Here is a 17,622-nt window from a genome sequence, read left to right as displayed (position 1 = left end):
GAATACTAAAGAGAGACAACCTAACAAATGTGTATCCTGGATTGGATCCTAGATCAAAAAGAAAAAAATTTTTTCCTTTTGCTAAAAAGGACATTAAGACTTTTTAGGATAACTGATGAAATTTGAAGTCTACAAAATAGTTCATAGTATTAATGTTAATTTCCTTACTATAATAATGTAGTAAGTAATACAGTTATTTAAGAAATGTGTCTCTATTATAGGAAACAGACATTTAAGTACTCAGAGCTAAAGGCATATCATGTCTGCAGCTTACTCTCAAACAGTATATATATTAAAAATACACACGCATGTCTGTATTGTATTTGTGTTTAGAAAAAGAGATTTTGACTGAATGAATGCTAAAGCAAACATGGCAGAATATGTCCCTTTGGGAAATCTGGGTAAAAGGTATATGAATCTTTGTACAGCTAAATAATAAAATAGAAAGGGAGAGGTAAAACTACTTACATGTAAAAAGGAGGAAAAAGTTGTTGTGATTACACCATTACAATAACGAAAACTTGTCACATACATATGTCAAAAAGAAGCCCCCCACAAAAAACTCAATATTAACTGAAAATTCTTTGTTAGTTCAAACTATCTTAACGTAATATAAAACAACCAGTATAGTGGAAAGAGGATGCAACAGTGTATTTCATATATATTTCATGAAAGAAAAAAATTTGCGGCCAGGCATGGTGGCTCACACCTGTAATCCCAACACTTTGGGAGGCTGAGGACGACAGATCACTTGAGGTCGGGAGTTCGAGGCCAGCCTGGCCAACATGGCAAAACCTCATCTCTACTAAAAATACAAAAATTAGCTGGGCATGGTAGCACATGCCTATAATCCCAGCTACTCAGGAGGCTGAGGCAGGAGAATCACTTGAACCCAGGAGGTGGAGGTTGCAGTGAGCCAAGATCATGCCACTGCACTCCCACGCCAACTGCACTCCCGCGCCACTGCACTCCAGCCTGGCAACTAAGTGAGACTCCATCTCAAAAAAAAAAAATATAGAGATACATATCTTTTTAATGTATAAAAGCTTAAAATACATTTTCTTACTGTTAATATGGTTAGAATACTTTAACATTATATATAGAATCACCTAATAGCAAGTTTTTCAATAGGAAAAGGAATATATGACATAAAATAGAAATGGGTGACAACCATAATATGTATTTCTAGCATATCAATTTTATTCAATGATAAACAATTTTAAATGCTTTTATATGAAAACAATTATGTACTATAGAGTTCTGAGTGGTTTTTTTTGGAGATGGAGTCTCACTCTGTCCCCTAGGCTGGAGTGCAGTGGCGCCATCTCGGCTCACTGCAACCTCCACCTCCCGGGTTCAAGTGATTCACCTGCCTCAGCCTCCTGAGCAGCTGGGATTACAGGCACACGTCACCACACCCTGCTGATTTTTGTATTTTTAGTAGAGATGGGGTTTCACCATGTTGGTCAGGCTGGTCTCGAGCTCCTGAACTCGTGATCCGCCCTCCTCGACTTCCCAAAGTGCTGGGATTACAGGCATGAGCCACCGTACCCAGTCCGAGTGCTTTTTAAAGAAAACAGAATTCAAAAAAATTTCCCACTTGCCAAACACTATTTTAGGCTACACTCACCAGACCCAGAAGCCTCTGCCATTACAGAATATACTTCAGTGGGAAAAAACTGAGATGCACTGATCTAATTTAATTATTTTGTGTCTAGGCAATGACCTGAAACTAGGGAATCTATTTTATAGAGTGCCTAATATATGAGTATACTTGTCATATCTGTTTACTTCAGTGGTTTATTTTCTTGCCTAAAATGCATATTCAAGTTTCAGTCCTTTATGATCTCCTCTTACCATCCCATGCTCTTGTCCATTATGATTATAAAACTAGTACATTCTCAGATCTAATCATGTTCTCCCTCTCAAGCTGGTTCAACTTTTCCAAACGCCTACTGGACAGTTCTGCCTTAATGTAACTTGGATTTCTCTAAAACTGCACTACCTTCCTCTAAAATATACATTTCCTATCTATTCAATGCCGAGGCAACATTTCTTTCATTTAAATTACTAATTTGCCTTCATCTCTTTTTATTTCCTATTACTTCATTCTACCAATATTCCTCCTGTGCCTCTTACTTTTCTTTCCAACCACCACATACTCTGGTTCAGCACCTTATTATTTCATGACCGAAGCCACTGTAATAGATTACATCATGGTCTGTCTCCAAACTGCCGTCTTTCTAATCATTCTTCAGAACAACTCTCTATGAATTATCTATTCAATCAATTTCTCTGCTGCTCAAGGAGTTTCTAAAATTCCTTGTTGATGACAATATACAGTTCAGATATTACAGTCTTATTTGAAAGTGATCTAATACTAGGCCTCAAATTAACATTTTTAATTTAACTATTACTCTTCCACATTCCAAGCAAACTATCCATTATTCTATCCATGATTCCCTAAAAACTCAATTTGTATGCTATTATCTGTATATTTGCTCCTCTTTATATTCTCAAACTCATTTTAATTTTCTGGGCCAACCTTAAATTCACTTTCAATTCTTTCCTTAAGTATTTAACGAATACCCACTTTATACTAGGATCTGAGAATAAAACACAGAATCAGACAGACAAGGTTCATGTTCTCTTAAAGATTACTTATTTGATGCAAATCAAATAATAAAGAAGTAAACAAGTACTATAATTTCTATCATAAGAACTACTACTAAAAACAATAACCAGGTCACAGGGTTGGCAGAAAGGAGTGGGGGAATTTAACTTTACAGACAATCCACTCAGACTTCCTTGAGGCAGACAGAGTAACTAACAAAGTCCTGAAGTACAGAGGTACTAAAAATATTTGAAGAATAACAAAGATGGTATGACTGACGCTTAGAGAGTACAGGCATTATCAGAGAGCATAGTACCACATGAGATTACGTAGATGAGGGCAAGATTACATAGGGACTTAAAAGCTACAGTGATGCAAAGCCATTAAGTGATTTTAAAGCAGAGGAGTGATATCATCTAATTTATATATTTTTAAAGACTTTTCTAAGTGCTGCATATGCAAAGGCACAAATTAAAAGGGAGAGATTATTTAGGAGACTACTGCAATCATCTAAGAGAGATCCTTTTTACAGAAAAGACTGATGAAGAAGAGCAAAGGAACAGAGGAATTAAGAGTGGCAGAATCAAGAGTTCTAATTTGGTTATGTTAGGTTTAAGATATCTATTAGACATGGACAAAGAAGTACAAAGTAGGTAGCTTGACAGGGAAGAGGACAAATTTGGGAGTTATCAGCATACAAATTTTTTTCAAAACCATATAATTTACTAAGATAATTCAGGGACAGTACAATAGAGAAGAAACAATGATTCAGGAGGATCATACAACATTTAGAATTGAAAAAAAAGAAGTTAGGCCAAGGAGAACGAGAAATGAGAAAGTAGTATCACAGAAGCAAAGCAAAAAAAAAAAAAAAATGTGTCCATAAAGGAGTAGCTATTCATGTGCTGAATGCATAAAAACTATCTCCCCAACAAGGACTGCAGATCAGCTAGAATGGGTTGAAAGGACAATGAGAATCAAGGAAATGAGACAATAGATCAAGGTATACTGATGTGAAAGCGAACAGAAAAATGGGACAATAAATGAAAAGTGTCATGAGGTCCAGAGGAGATTTGGATTTGTTTCTTAAATCTAGAAAACACATTTGTTTACAGACTAAAAATCAAAACGAGAGGGAAATACTGATAACCAAGGAAGAATTATAGGAACCTTTCTATATCAGTTCAGCACAAAGTGAACTCACCCTCCTCTGACTTCATTCTACCTATTTTCTCCATAATTTATGTGACCTCCCCTGTGATTTTGTTTGCTTTTTGAACAGCACTATCACTCTCTAGTTATATGACCCTGGACAAATTACTCAACTTCTCTGTATCTCAGTTTAGTCATCTGTAAAACAGGAATAATAAAATCTATTATAAACACACAAAATATATAAAGCATTTAGCATGTAGTAAGCAGTCATTAAATTGCAACATTATTAAGCTTAACTATTCATGTGTCTTTTCTCTACAGCTAGAACAAAGGTAATTAAAGGCAAAGACTTCCACATTCACTATATCAGGGATTTATCTACATTCTAACAATTATTCCATTCCACTAAACTTTAAAGACAAGTTTTTAAAAAGGTGAATTACCTCCATAGTTAATGCTAGACTCTGGTGTGTTGGAGATATCTAGGAGTGACCCTATAGAAAGGGAATGCTCAGCTGATGGGCGCTTACGGGGAGGAAACGGTGACACGTCTGTCTCTCTTGAAAGCTGAGCAAGTGTTTCTTTTAAACGACGTCTTTTGCGATTGCTGTTAGGGGTATTTAGAGAAAGCATTGACACTGATTTCTTGAGCTCAGGAGTATTTGCCTGTAATCAAAAGCAAAAAAGCTCAATTTACTTCCAAGGTTCTTTACTGAGACAGGAACAAGAGAAAAATATATTTACAAGTCTGACAAAATCTGGATTTGCACAATAATTTTATAACCCTACACTCTACCAGGCAATTCAGAAGTTTCGTAAAACATAATAGTCAAGAGACCACTGTAATTGTCTAACCCTGAGCACCTCGTTTTTCTTCATAGCCACTATCACCATTACATTTTCATCTGTAAACTTGTTTACTGTCTGCTCCTTCATTAGCCCGTAAACTTCACGAAGGCAGGGATCATTCACAGTCTGTTCACTGTATCCCTAGCACAGTGCCTGGACACAATGCTTTCTAATATGTGCTGAGTAACTCTTCATTTTTAAGAGTTCTCTCCCTAAATCTAAAGCACACTTTTTAAACTTTAAGAACTATACATTTTGAAGTCTGAAGAGAACACAATATGGTACTATATAGATTTTACAGAAACAACTCATCTCCAATATTCCACTCAAAGTTATTAAATCCTAAACTAAAGTAAATCTTCCCATAAAGCCTACTTTCATAACTTTATGTCATTTTGGTGAGTGATACCACTCTTCACCAAGATCCACCCTAAAGACTAGATTTTCCTTGACTATATTCTACTATCAAACTCATCTTTTTAATGACATCTCTCCCCTTATCCTTCTTCAATGGCTCCCAATACTTATAGGATAATATCCAAGCTCATTAATGTATTAAAACCTTTTTGATTCTATCTATCCATTATCTGTTGGCCTTCCTTCCCACAGTGTATTTTAAATCCATATTAAACTACTTGTTATTTTAATGTACTCTCAAAGCTTTCATACCCTCTCCCAATTGGGGTTCTAATGAATGTCCTTATCTAGTTGTCCTACTAAGTTGGGTCAACATTTATTTGACTGTTTTAATCCCTCCTGAGTCTCTCAGAGTGAGGCTACCTAAAATATATCACTCAACTGCGGCACACATCATTCCCCATCGTAACTATGTACAAATCTATCTTTCCATTAAAAGTCTTAAGTTTCTGAAGATAGCGATGTTCTTGTTCATAATGTTATCACCAAGAATTAGCACAGAACAACATATATTGGGTTAAAATAATACACATTACATTGAATAGTTCCACTTAAATCTACACAGACTAAGATAACTTGATATCCCAATTGTTTTAATCATTCTGAAAGTCCTAAACATGCTCTCCAAATCTTCTGGACAGAAAAGTGTTATTTTCAAACAATCAAGCTCACAGAATAACTAAGGGGTTAAAAGCATACCTTTTCATATAAATACATAGTTTCTCCAGCTCGGGCATCCATTTGAATGCTTCCCCAGAACCACTAGGTGAGAGAAAAAACATTTTAATAAACAGTTTACATTTATTTTATCAGAGAAACTATTAACAGTGTTTTTAAAAACCAACCTCATTCTAGAATTACTTGCCTCTTGCTTGACAACATAAAGTTTCTTTGAAGGTTCAAAGGGAAGATCTTTTACTATATTCTCTTCAACTACAAGGTGAGTGCATCTTTCATCTCCAAGCGGTAAATATTTACCTCCTAAAGAGGAATGCACATAAGTATAGGTAAGCCGAGCTACTTATTTCCAAACTCAAAATTTTTAAGAGGTATATTGACCAGGAAGTGATTAAGCAGGCTTAGGGACTAAAATATATATAACTTTCACATTATGCTAAATTTTACCTTGCATTTCAGTCATTTCTTCCATATTGGTTTTCTCTTCATCTGAAAATCCCAGGAAACTTAAAATACAATCTTGAAATGGAGGAACTTTAAATTCATTTCTAAAGTCATCAACGGCTGCACAGAAATCCCTAAAAACAAAATGCACTCTTCTAAAACCAGTTTAATTTAAATTCAAGTGTTAGGTATATCAATTTACAACCTATAGCAATTCTTAAGGTCTTAGCATAATCTATCTATTGGAACGATTTAACATTTGGTCCTGAAATGTTCACAAAAACTTCAGTTTAAAAAAATTGATGTGTCCTCAGTCATCCCAAAAGTAACTTCTGACAAAATGTGATCACAGATAAGCTTTACAAGAGATTCAAATTTTTTCTCTATTATTTGAAGATTTATATGTGCTGTGTTCCAAGGTTTTCAAGAAATCTAAGTAATGATAACTTTCATGAAATCTTAAGTAATGATGAAGTGCCACAGCAAGAAATCATGAGCTTGGAAAACTAAGCAAAACAAGGCAATAAATTTTAAGCACCAATTAAAATGTAACCAGACAACATAAAATTTTAAAAATATGTAACAAAATCCAAATACCCAGATTTAGCTATTATCTAATAATTTCAGAATGTTCATAATAGTCAAAATTACTTCACAAGGTAAAATCCAAAGATATCAAAGATATCCCTCAATTTTCAATTTTTTAATAATTTTTTATAACTTTGTTCTTCCTAGATTTTATTCCCCAAGCTACTCAGACTGAATTCATTTTTTCTATCTATGAAATAACTTTTTTCAGCACAAGGATTTATCTTTAAACCAGAATGTTTAATTTACATAATGAACTACTGAATTTCTGAACACTTACTGTTCATTCCGCCTTTCCCAAGCTTTATAAATCCATTCTGGCTTCATAATTGGAGTACCTAGACTCACAGCAACCTAAAAATATAAACATTACAATGAATTTTCTCCTTAAATAACTGCATTCAAGGAACTTCTAAACAGTTAACATACTTAATTTTTTGCAGTTTTAGATCACTATCTGCTTTGTAACAAAATAATTTAAAAATTAACAAACTGTCTTCCAATCATACAAGTTAGGGTAAAATAACTTTAAAACAAGTTCCATGGTGTCCAAACTGTTTCCTTATTTTATTTTAAATAAATATATCTCTGAAGTTCATCTTCATTAAATTTCTATTTCTCCATTCTTCACGTTTAATTCCTTGAAAATATGACCCTCAAGATGGCACTACAGAAGAAGACATCTGACTAAGTCACTAAAACCTTATATATGAGTTGAAATATTTAGGGTAAATTGAAGAGTACACTAAAATTATCATTTGCTACACAAATACACTAAGGGAGACTAAGAAAAATCATAAAACTTGCTAAGACATTCAACTACAATCTTAAACTAAGATTCCAATCCTAATAAGAGTATTTTCTCCTTTTATAATATTAACAAGTTAAATCTTAGAACCACTTTATAAGAGCAGAGCTCTGTTCTTATAAAGGGCACTTAGGTGGCCAGGCACAGTGGCTCACACCTATAATCCCAGCACTTTGGGAGGCCAAGGTGGGCGGATCACCTGAGGTCGGGAGTTTGAGAACACCCTGGCCAATATGGTGAAACCCTGTCTCTACGAAAACTACAAAAATTAGCCGGGCATGGTGGTGTGCACCTGCAGTCCCAGCTACTCGGGAGGCTGAGGCAGGAAAATGGCGTGAACCCGGGAGGCAGAGCTTGCAGTGAGCTGAGATGGCACCACTGCACTCCAGCCTGGGCAGCAGAGTAAGACTGCGTCTCAAAAAAAAAAAAAAAAAAAAAAAAAAAAGGCACTTAGACAAGAGTGAATTACCTACTCTCACAATTCCTACAATGTTATTCATCTACCAACCCCCACGATCCTAGTCATCTTTCAACACCTCACTCAAGTTCCATTGCCTACTTAAAACTTAACCACTCTTGGCGGGCATAGTGGTTCACATATGTAATCTCAACACTTTGGGAGGCCAAGGCAGGAGGATCACTTAAGCCCAGGAATTCGAAAGCAGCCTGGGTAACAGAGCAAGACCCCATCTTTATTAAAAAAAAAAAGAAAAATTTAACCAGTCTTATGATTTAAAATTTTTTACTAAATATACTCATAGCAAAAATTGAGATTCTGTTCTTTAATTGTGGAAGAAATAGGTAAAAGACTGCTATTATTAAACCCATCCCAAAATAATACTGTATTGAAATACACAAAAATACCCAAGTTTACATACCCTGAATTTTTCTCCTTGTGTACAATTTGCCACCAAATGTGTAACTTTTGAATTAAAGTCTTTTCGAATGACTCCACCCATGTGATGGACCAATGTCACCAATCGGACCTCAAAAGAAAAATTAAGCAACATTGACTTTCTGGTTAATTTGAACAAAATTTTAAACTATGTTCACTCATTTAGCATTGACTAAATACTTTCTATTTATAAAATACAGGATTTTTATAAAGCTATTAAATTTTATGTCAAAATAAGTATAAAAAAAGATTAGTTTGCCTATTAACACAGGCAAAATTATAGAGGTGGTATTAGTAAAGATTTCACACAAAAGTAAATTAAACAACCACCTTTCCTATGGCCTAAATACATTGCTTTTTAATACCATACTGTGTAAATATGTTTTTTTTTTTTAAATACCAAGTTTTATCACATCAAGACTCTTCCTACAAAATTAGAGTAATACCCATCGGTTCCAACAACAAAGTATTGTGAACCAAAGAACTTTCTACGAATTCTCTAGGGCAATAGAATACTTTAAGGCTGAACTTGTAGTAAGAAATTGCAATGTATAAACAAAAACTTTAAACAACGTAGCCAATAATGGTAACAAGAGAGTCAAACAGAATTGCTATGAAATCTTTCTATTAATTCATATCAAGCCAGCCTAGACAAAACACTGGTCTCTTTATAAGCCGCTTCAGGATTTGTTTCTTCACAAAATTTAAAATCTGGTATAGCCGTAATTTTATCCTTCAATATTTTAAAAAGAAAACCATAATACTAAAAAGGAAAAAAAATGCCAATTTTAATTAATTTTGCTATAAAAAATATGCTTTGAATTTGTTTCGTAATACTTACTAGTTCTTCTTTTTTCCTAAATCCAGTAAAGCATAGTACTAGATTCATCATACTTGTACAATACAATGGGCGACATGAGAATGGCAAAGGCTGAAAGATACAATTTTAAATGTGAGCTTTCTCTTTAGTAGAAAATACAACACAACTTTCTCAAGCTAAACGTATTTCCCCTCTTGCCATTCAACTTTCCCAATCCAAAGATTTACTGGCATTTTTCAATATGAAACAAAAAAACTGCAAAAAGACAGATTGCAAGTTTCCCAATAAAACTATTTCCCCTGATTCCTTAATCATATGCAATATACATAATCTAGACACACTTTACTCTCAGAAAATTAAACAAATATTAAATGCACTCTGACAGACATGAAGCAAAGTCTATAAGCAAAGTTTTCAGACTCCATACACTACTATAAATGATTCTAATTAATGTTATTAAAAGAGATCAGAGGCATTTTATAATAAACACTGAGTAAATATAACACATACACTTAAATATTATTCTAATCTTTAAGCTAATAAATGGTGACATTCAGTAAACAATTTACTCAACGGTTGTGGGGGTGTGTGTGTATAAAAGAAAGAGAATGGTTTAAAAACAATAAAAGAATAAACTTGATTTTCATCATTATATATGATTATTTTTCAAAATTTGGTCTTTTAAAGTTTATTTGGGTTTTGAAACCAACCACTCCAAATCAAAATGTTAGAGAATTAAAGGTTAACATGTGCTTACTATTACTAACATGTATAACAATAGAAGTACAAAGACGTAAGCAATTTTAAGTAAATAAGGCAAGCTTAAGAATGCCAAGACAGCCAAATAGGCCCTAACTCTCATACAACTCATATTGAAATGCTGTTTAAAAACAAAAAGCGGCTGGGCACAGTGGCTCACACCTGTAATCACAACACTTTGGGAGGCAAAGGCAGGTAGATCACATGAGGTCAGGAGTTCGAGACCAGTCTGGCCAACATAGTGAAATCCTGTCTCTACTAAAAATAGAAAAGACTTAGCCAGGTATGGCAGCATGCACCTGCAGTCTCAGCTACTTGGGAGGCTGAGGCAGGAGAATCGCTTGAAACCGGGAAAGTGGAGCTTGCAGTAGCGGAGATCATTTATTTATTTATTAAATAAATAAATACAAAAAGCTAAAATAATTTTCGAATTTTAAGTTATACAGTAACTGATAAAAATGGAACTGTGGCATCTGTTCTGTGTTGAGAAAAATAAAACTTTACGTATATGTATGAATTTCTGGAACCCAAGTTTAAGCAAGCAATCTTCTCTAAGACATTGTGATATTAAGATTGTGTATAGGCCGGGTGTGGTGGCTCACACCTGTAATCCCAGCACTTTGGGAGGCCAAGGCGAGCGGATCATGAGGTCAGGAGATCAAGACCATCCTTGATCTCCTGGTAACACAGTGAAACCCCGTCTCTACTAAAAGTACAAAAAATTAGCAGGGCATGGTAGCGGGTGCCTGTAGTCCCAGCTACTCAGGAGGCCGAGGTAGGAGAATGGTATGAACCCGGGAGGCCGAGCTTGCAGTGAGCCAAGATCACGCCACTGTACTCCAGCCTGGGCGACAGAGCAAGACTCCGTCTCAAAAATTAAAAAAAGACTGTGTATATGTCTGTGTATATGCATATGTACAGTTATCATTATTTAACTTTAAAGGCTTTAGCTTTTCACTACTAAGTTTAAAATGGAGGAATTAAAGGACCACATTAGAGTAGCTACTATTATTCCTATTCTAAATATTTTACTCTCAACAATCAATGAGATTTTTCCAAATAAATTTTTTGCTAATTAAAATTCATTAATAAAAATTTAAACTTGAAAAGTCATAATAAATGTATATGCTTACCTCTCCTTTTTGTGAACAATTTAATACAATTGGTGGTCCAATAACTCTACAGTCAGCCTTGTAGAGGTCATTAAAGACAGAATCCTGAAAGTCCATGACTACGAATACATTTTCAAATTCTGGAGAATCCAAACCTTCAAATTCTTCCACTGACTCCATCTTTACAAAGCCCACTTTAATGTCCTTTTAATCACATAGTTAGCAGAAATAAAAATTATTTATATATCAAATAATCCATCTGTCTCGCTAAATAAGGCTTAATTCAATATCAACTTTAACATGTTTATATTTGTAGAAAGTAAGTTTCAATCACACAATAATCAGCATTACACTTAATGAACAACCATATTTCTTTATGTACTTACATTTTTACATATACATATCTCCATTCAAATTAAGTTCTTAAATTTTAAAGATCAATATTATAAAGGCATAATTCTGACTTTTTACTTATTAGTCATAAATCATCGAGTATGCATAAGTTCCATAAAATTAGAATGCTAAAGTTTTTAAGTACATGCATTTTGATATCAAGATGCATTAGAAAGATATCCACTACTGACCAAGAAAATGATACCATACATAAAGTTCTTATTGTATAAATTAACTATCTTCAGAAAAATAGGAAAACATTACTATACCACTTAATACTTACAGAAAGGAAAATTAGCATAATCATTTTAGTAGACATGTGAGAAATAAGAGAAAGATGTGCAATATGTAGCAGCTGTAGCATGGCAAATGTAGGACATAAAAAGGCAAGTTACTTACGGTAAACACTTTATACATCCACGAAAAATAATGAAGATACTGAAGTATCTATATAACTCTTGTAACTCTTGTGTTAAATTAAAAATAAAAATGAAAAAAATTTAAAAAAACTCAAAATGGGTCAGTATTTGAATTTTATTTGCAAGGCTAGTGTGATGTGCTAAATTATGTACCCCCAAAATTCATGTTGAAGCCCTAACCTAGAATGAAGAATGAAGCCCTTAGAATGTGACTATATTTGGAGATAAGGACTTTAAAGAGGTAATTAGGTTAAATGAGATCATATGGGTGGGCCCTAATCCAATCTGGTGTCCCAATAAGAGGAAACGCCAGGGATGCAAGGACATATACAAGAAAGGCCATGTGAGGACAGCAAAAGGAGACTGCAAGCCAAAGCAAGAGGCCTCAAGAGAAACTAAACCTGCATACACCTTAACCTTGGACTTCTAGCCTCCAGAACTGTGAGAAAAGAAATTTCTACTGTTTAAGCAATTAACTATGTGGTATTTTGTTACGGCAGCCCTAGCAAACTAAAACACCTGGATTCCAGAATTAGATTATTTCATATGCTGAAGCAAATTCCCTGACTATAAATTACCGTGATTTATAATTTTGGAAATACAGCAAGAATTTAGACTAAATATAAAATTAATGAGAAAAATGAAGCTAAGGAGTTTAAAAGAAAATTATCAGATCTTTGTAGATTTTGTGTCATTTAAAGTTAATAATGAAATCCTTATAAAGTAATTTGGTATTATTTAAAATATATGCTACAGTTTTTTTTAAAGTACACCCGAACACCCGAATTTTTAAAGTATAAAACAGTTTCTATTTGTTAAGCTTCAGATTGCACAAAATACACCTTGTGCCTAATTCCAATCACCAGAAAGCAGAATAATACAATCAAGGGAAGTGCAGCATGCCACATGCAATGAGTTGCTTTGACCTACCATATTAATAACACTTTTTATTAATTTTTCATCCGATTTTCCAGGGCAACTTTCTTTTATCTTTATAACAGGGACTTCCATTATTTTAACAGTCTGTGGAAAAGACACTTAAGTATGAGGTTAAGAAAGCTATGAAACTATTAACACACTGATGGAAGAAAAATTGCATTACAAAAAAAAAAAAAAAAAAAAACTAAACTAAACTAAACCCTAGAACTCCATACCTTTAAGGCTTTTATAAGTTCTTCTTGTTTTCCAGCTTCTTGAACCAATATCACTCTTGTTTCAATCTGAGGCATCTCTTCTGTTAAAATTTAAAATGTTTCAATATGTTTATCATGTATTAACATCACAATCAATAGCTCCTTATCGCTCTTTTGGCTATATCTGGTATGTATTACATCTTTGAGGGAATCATAACTTTCTCTAAATTTAATAGAACTCAACTCCCAACTTATAAAAATATTTGGCTATATATCACTTTAGAGAGAGAGAAACGATATTGTAGCAGGGTATAGAAACATCATTCCTCCTAGCCAGAGAATGCGCTATCTTACATAGTTATCCTCAACAGTGCATACAATTTTAGGAAAGACCCATTTATAAAGTGGTAAAGGAAAAAGTAGCTCTTCACCTAACTAATCATGACTGTGTAACTTCTAGCAAACAATGTTGTAGCTAGACCGCCCTCACATACAGAAAACGGAATATCCAAATTAAGATGCCTCCCTTTTCAAAGCTGCAAAGCATACAAATAATCCAAATAATACTCAGAAAAATGACATAGTTTAAAGGAATTCTGTCAACAAATATTCACTTAATACCTGTGCTCTAGCATTACAGTTGGTATTAAAATTAAATCATAAGAAAGTCACTAGTAAGTTTGGAATTGAAATTGATTGTTTTAAAGCAGGTAACAGGTTTACCTTCTACATATGAAGTAGATTCAATAAGTAAGTTTTCCTTGGAAATCTCAGTAACTTTAGAATCAAAAATGGAAGAGTCTGCCAAGCTAGTCCTCCCAGTAGTGGATGTTAATACACTATTTTCAGCCATGATTTGTATTCTTCTAAATCAGCTGAAAAAATAAAATTTGAATAAAAATACATAAATATGGTCATTGGGCAAAAATAAGTATTAGAGGCTCTTCTGTACCTAGAATTTATAAAAAGTATTATTACCCATTTTTTTAATGAACCAAAGAAAGTCACTGAACTTCTCTGAGCCTCTTTTTCTGTAAAATAAACATACTAATACCTGACTCACAGGAATATAATAAAAATAATGTATCAAAAGCACATAGAACATTACTAGACATACAACACTCAACTGTAATCATAAATATTATTCTACCTCCCTTCTCCACACCTTTGCCCTCAACCAATTTCTCTTCCTATATTCACTTGTAACACCATCATAACACACCTCCCACAAAAATCCCAGCCGAAAATCTGAGATCTATCCTTATTCTTTCCTCTCCCACATTTCCCTCCCCAAAATTCCTATCAATCCTACCTCAAATATTTCTGGGATCTGGCCCCCCCTTCTCTATACGCTCAATACCACAATGGTCACTTGGTCTAATAAAACAGGTCCACACAACTTTACCATCAGTTTCTTTAGAAATCATTCTCCACACGGTTTTCAGGAATATGCACCTAAATACAAATGTGACCATATCACTTCCCTGCTTAACAACTTCTGTGAGTCCTCCTTATATGTCCAAGTCCAAATTCACCACCAAGTTCACAATTTGGTCCCGGCCTAACTATTCACCCTCACCATCTGTAACTCCCCCAGTCCCTATACAATCTATGCAACAGCAACAATGAATTTTTCAGCTATTTTTCACACACAAATCATAATTTACATCACATCTATTTGCATTTAGTGCTCGACTCTCCAGCTAGCTTGTCTTCTAACCCCCAATCCATCACTCTTGACTCATACTCGGTGGATGTCTCTAAACCTCTCCTGTATAATTGGGCTGCTCCCTTGTCAGTATTTTCGTAATTCTTTAAAAACACCTCTACCCTAAAAGGTTTGACAAAACAATTATGCATTGATGAGTGCCAATATAACTCTGGACTATGAAAGAAAATCCTTTTTTAAGTTTTCCAGTACTTAAGAAGAGTTTAAAAGCTAGACAGGAAATAAAAGGTTTAACAGGTTTTCATCAGGGTGGGTTCGGTGGCTCACATCTGAAATCCCAGCACTTTCGGAGGCCAAGGCAGGAGGATCACTTGAGGCCAGAATTTCAACACCAGACTGGGCAACATAGCAAGACCCCATCTCTACAACAAATTTAAAAATTAGCCAGGTGTAGTGGCAAGTGCCTATAGTAGCTACTCAAGAGGCTGAGACAGGGGAACCACTTGAACCCAGGAGTTTGAGGTTGTAGTGAGCTGTGATCCCACCACTGCACTCCAGCCTAGGTGATAGAGCAAGACCCTGTCTCTCTAAAAAAATTTTTTTTAGAGATTTTTATCAATTTTCAATAAGTCAACTTTACTGAGAGAAAATTTCTAAAATATTAGGCAAATATACAGAGGACCCACCTTTAACAAGAGCTCCATGTCAGACTTTCCCCTTTCCTACTTCTTCAGATTAATAAAATATACAAATACCTTCCTCCAGAGTCTTAGCAAAGTAACAGTTTAAACTGTATGCTGTGAAGAAACAGTAAGGTATCATAACATCATTTTTGGATGCTGAAAATAAGGAATGTAATAACCTGCACACTAATAACAGCACAGGTCTTATCGTGTCATGTGACACTTCAAAATCAGGCAACTCAGCTTCCTGTCTCAGCCCTGCACATAGCCAGTGATGGAACACACGTAGTACTACAACTCAAATCTAGTTAATATGAAAACTGATTAGATGTCTTAAAGTGAACAACAAACAACTATTCTCATGTAATATTCACAATATGGATATTTCTTATTGCTTTACCATACATCCATGTCAATTATTATTCTAAGGCTCTCCAAAGGAGCGGTCCAATAATTGTAACAATCTTAATTTAGAATCAATGATAAATTCTATCCAGCCCTATTATTTTAAGTCTTCTACACTCAACCCTTTCCAATGAAAATGCATTAATGTGGCTTTCATTCGAAGTCCCCTTAAAAGGTGGTTTAAAAAAAAAGTCAGGAGATGAGCTAACCTGCTTTAAGGACTGGAGGAGGGAAATCAAAAATATCATCTGAAAGGCCGGGCGCGGTGGCTCACGCTTGTAATCCCAGCACTTTCGGAGGCCAAGGCGGGCGGATCACAAGTTCGAGACCAGCCTGGCCAACACAGCGAAACCCCGTCTCTACTAAAAATACAAAAATTAGCTGGGCGTGGTGGCAGGCGCCTGTAATCCCAGCTACTCAGGAGGCTGAGGCAGGAGAATCGCTAGAACCCGCGAGGTGGAGGTTGCAGTGAGGCGAGATCCTGCCACTGCACTCCAGCCTAGGTGACAAGAGGTAGACTCCGTCTTAAGAAAAAAAAAAATTGAAAATATTTACGTTTTTCTCCTATGCATCCCTCTTTAAGAGGGAGCACAACAAATGATCAAAAGCAGATGATTAATAAAAGGGAGGGAGCGTAGCAGATGATCAAAAGCAGATGATTAATAATTGAAATTGTCCCTGATGACACTGTATATGATCAATTTATTGCCAAAACAGCTTCAAAATTTATAGAGAAAAAGAGATGCATGGTAACTTGATGACTAACATCCAACAGTCTGATTAGAAATTGAAATATATTAATCACTTTTTTCAAGTTACTGTATTCCAGAAGCCTTTAAAATAAGCACAATAGGATCAGTGTTCATAAACCTACACGGCTTCTCACCCAAGAACAGACCCAAAGAGCTTCTAGCTAAACACACTATAACACATGCCCCCTTTTATCCCAGAGATAAAATTTGCCATGTAAACAAACATTCAAGTTTCCTTTTACTTAAATACTTTTTAGGTAATCATCTTCCAAGGTGAAGGACTAAAATGCAATCCTGGGTATAATGGTGGTGTTATTAACAATAACGTTACTATTAACAACTGACATTTACTTAACGCTTAACACGTGGCAGACATTGTCCTAAACCTTTTAATCTCTGCAGTAATCCTAAGAGGCAGGTACTATTATTATTTTCAATGTATAGATGAAGAAACCTAGGAACAGAGAGGTTAAGTAACTACCCCTAAGTCAAACTATTAGTAAGGGGTAAAAGAGGTATTCAAAGCCGGGCTGAATCCAGAGGCTGCGCCTTTAACCACTAAGCCAGACACATCTGTGCCGGGTGGCTGGGGAGGAAGAAGGGCGGATGGCCTGGATTTATCTTGCAAAAACGAAAAACTAAACTTCCCGCAAAGAAGCCAGGATGAATCCTAGAATAAAACCACTGCACACTCTGAGATAAGCCCCCAAAGGCTTCAAGTGCCGGCCTCCAGAGCCACAGGGCTGCGCGGCTTGCCAAAATCCCTTTCCCAACTCCCTCCCTTCACCCACACTCTTCCGTCCAAAAGAGCCAACAGGTGAGGGCGAAGATGCCCAGCAATACTGGGGGCTTCGGGCTCCCACTCCGCGTCAGGGCCCAGCTGCTGGGGGTGGGGTGCGGCGAGGCAGTTCCCGGAGCCGGGAAGCCAGAGCTGGGGCGCTCCGGAATTCGCGGTCACTAGGGGCGGGGACGTCGACCGCAGGCAAAAGAGCCCTTGGCTCTGGAGCCGCTCGCCCACTTGCACCTCCC

The 17,622-nt window shown here is 35.5% G+C and overlaps 1 protein-coding gene across 15 annotated transcripts in view; it reads right to left on the bottom strand.

Annotated features, from left to right (window-relative positions):
• ECT2 (epithelial cell transforming 2) overlaps positions 1 to 17,622 on the bottom strand; it is a 71,592-nt gene that overhangs the window by 53,814 nt on the left and 156 nt on the right. For 3 of the 15 annotated variants that reach the window (XM_065540181.1, XM_065540185.1, XM_074031412.1), the window contains exons 2-13: positions 15,440 to 15,550; positions 13,808 to 13,959; positions 13,106 to 13,185; positions 12,882 to 12,974; positions 11,161 to 11,343; positions 9,290 to 9,379; positions 8,432 to 8,539; positions 7,026 to 7,099; positions 6,161 to 6,291; positions 5,901 to 6,016; positions 5,735 to 5,797; positions 4,213 to 4,435 (exon numbers count right to left, since the gene is read on the bottom strand). In XM_065540181.1, coding sequence (XP_065396253.1) covers positions 4,213 to 4,435; positions 5,735 to 5,797; positions 5,901 to 6,016; positions 6,161 to 6,291; positions 7,026 to 7,099; positions 8,432 to 8,539; positions 9,290 to 9,379; positions 11,161 to 11,343; positions 12,882 to 12,974; positions 13,106 to 13,185; positions 13,808 to 13,937 — 1,291 coding nt within the window. In that variant the 5' untranslated portion in view covers positions 13,938 to 13,959; positions 15,440 to 15,550. Of the gene's footprint in view, positions 1 to 4,212; positions 4,436 to 5,734; positions 5,798 to 5,900; positions 6,017 to 6,160; positions 6,292 to 7,025; positions 7,100 to 8,431; positions 8,540 to 9,289; positions 9,380 to 11,160; positions 11,344 to 11,931; positions 12,081 to 12,881; positions 12,975 to 13,105; positions 13,186 to 13,807; positions 13,960 to 15,439; positions 15,551 to 17,384; positions 17,553 to 17,622 lie in introns of those variants that run through there. The other 12 variants (XM_065540183.1, XM_045386625.2, XM_065540184.1 and 9 more) reach the window with 7 other exon arrangements.

The sequence above is a fragment of the Macaca fascicularis genome, chromosome 2, assembly GCF_037993035.2.
Source record: "Macaca fascicularis isolate 582-1 chromosome 2, T2T-MFA8v1.1".
Classification (NCBI taxonomy): Eukaryota; Metazoa; Chordata; class Mammalia; order Primates; family Cercopithecidae; genus Macaca; species Macaca fascicularis.
This window is presented reverse-complemented; position numbering and strand designations above follow the sequence as displayed.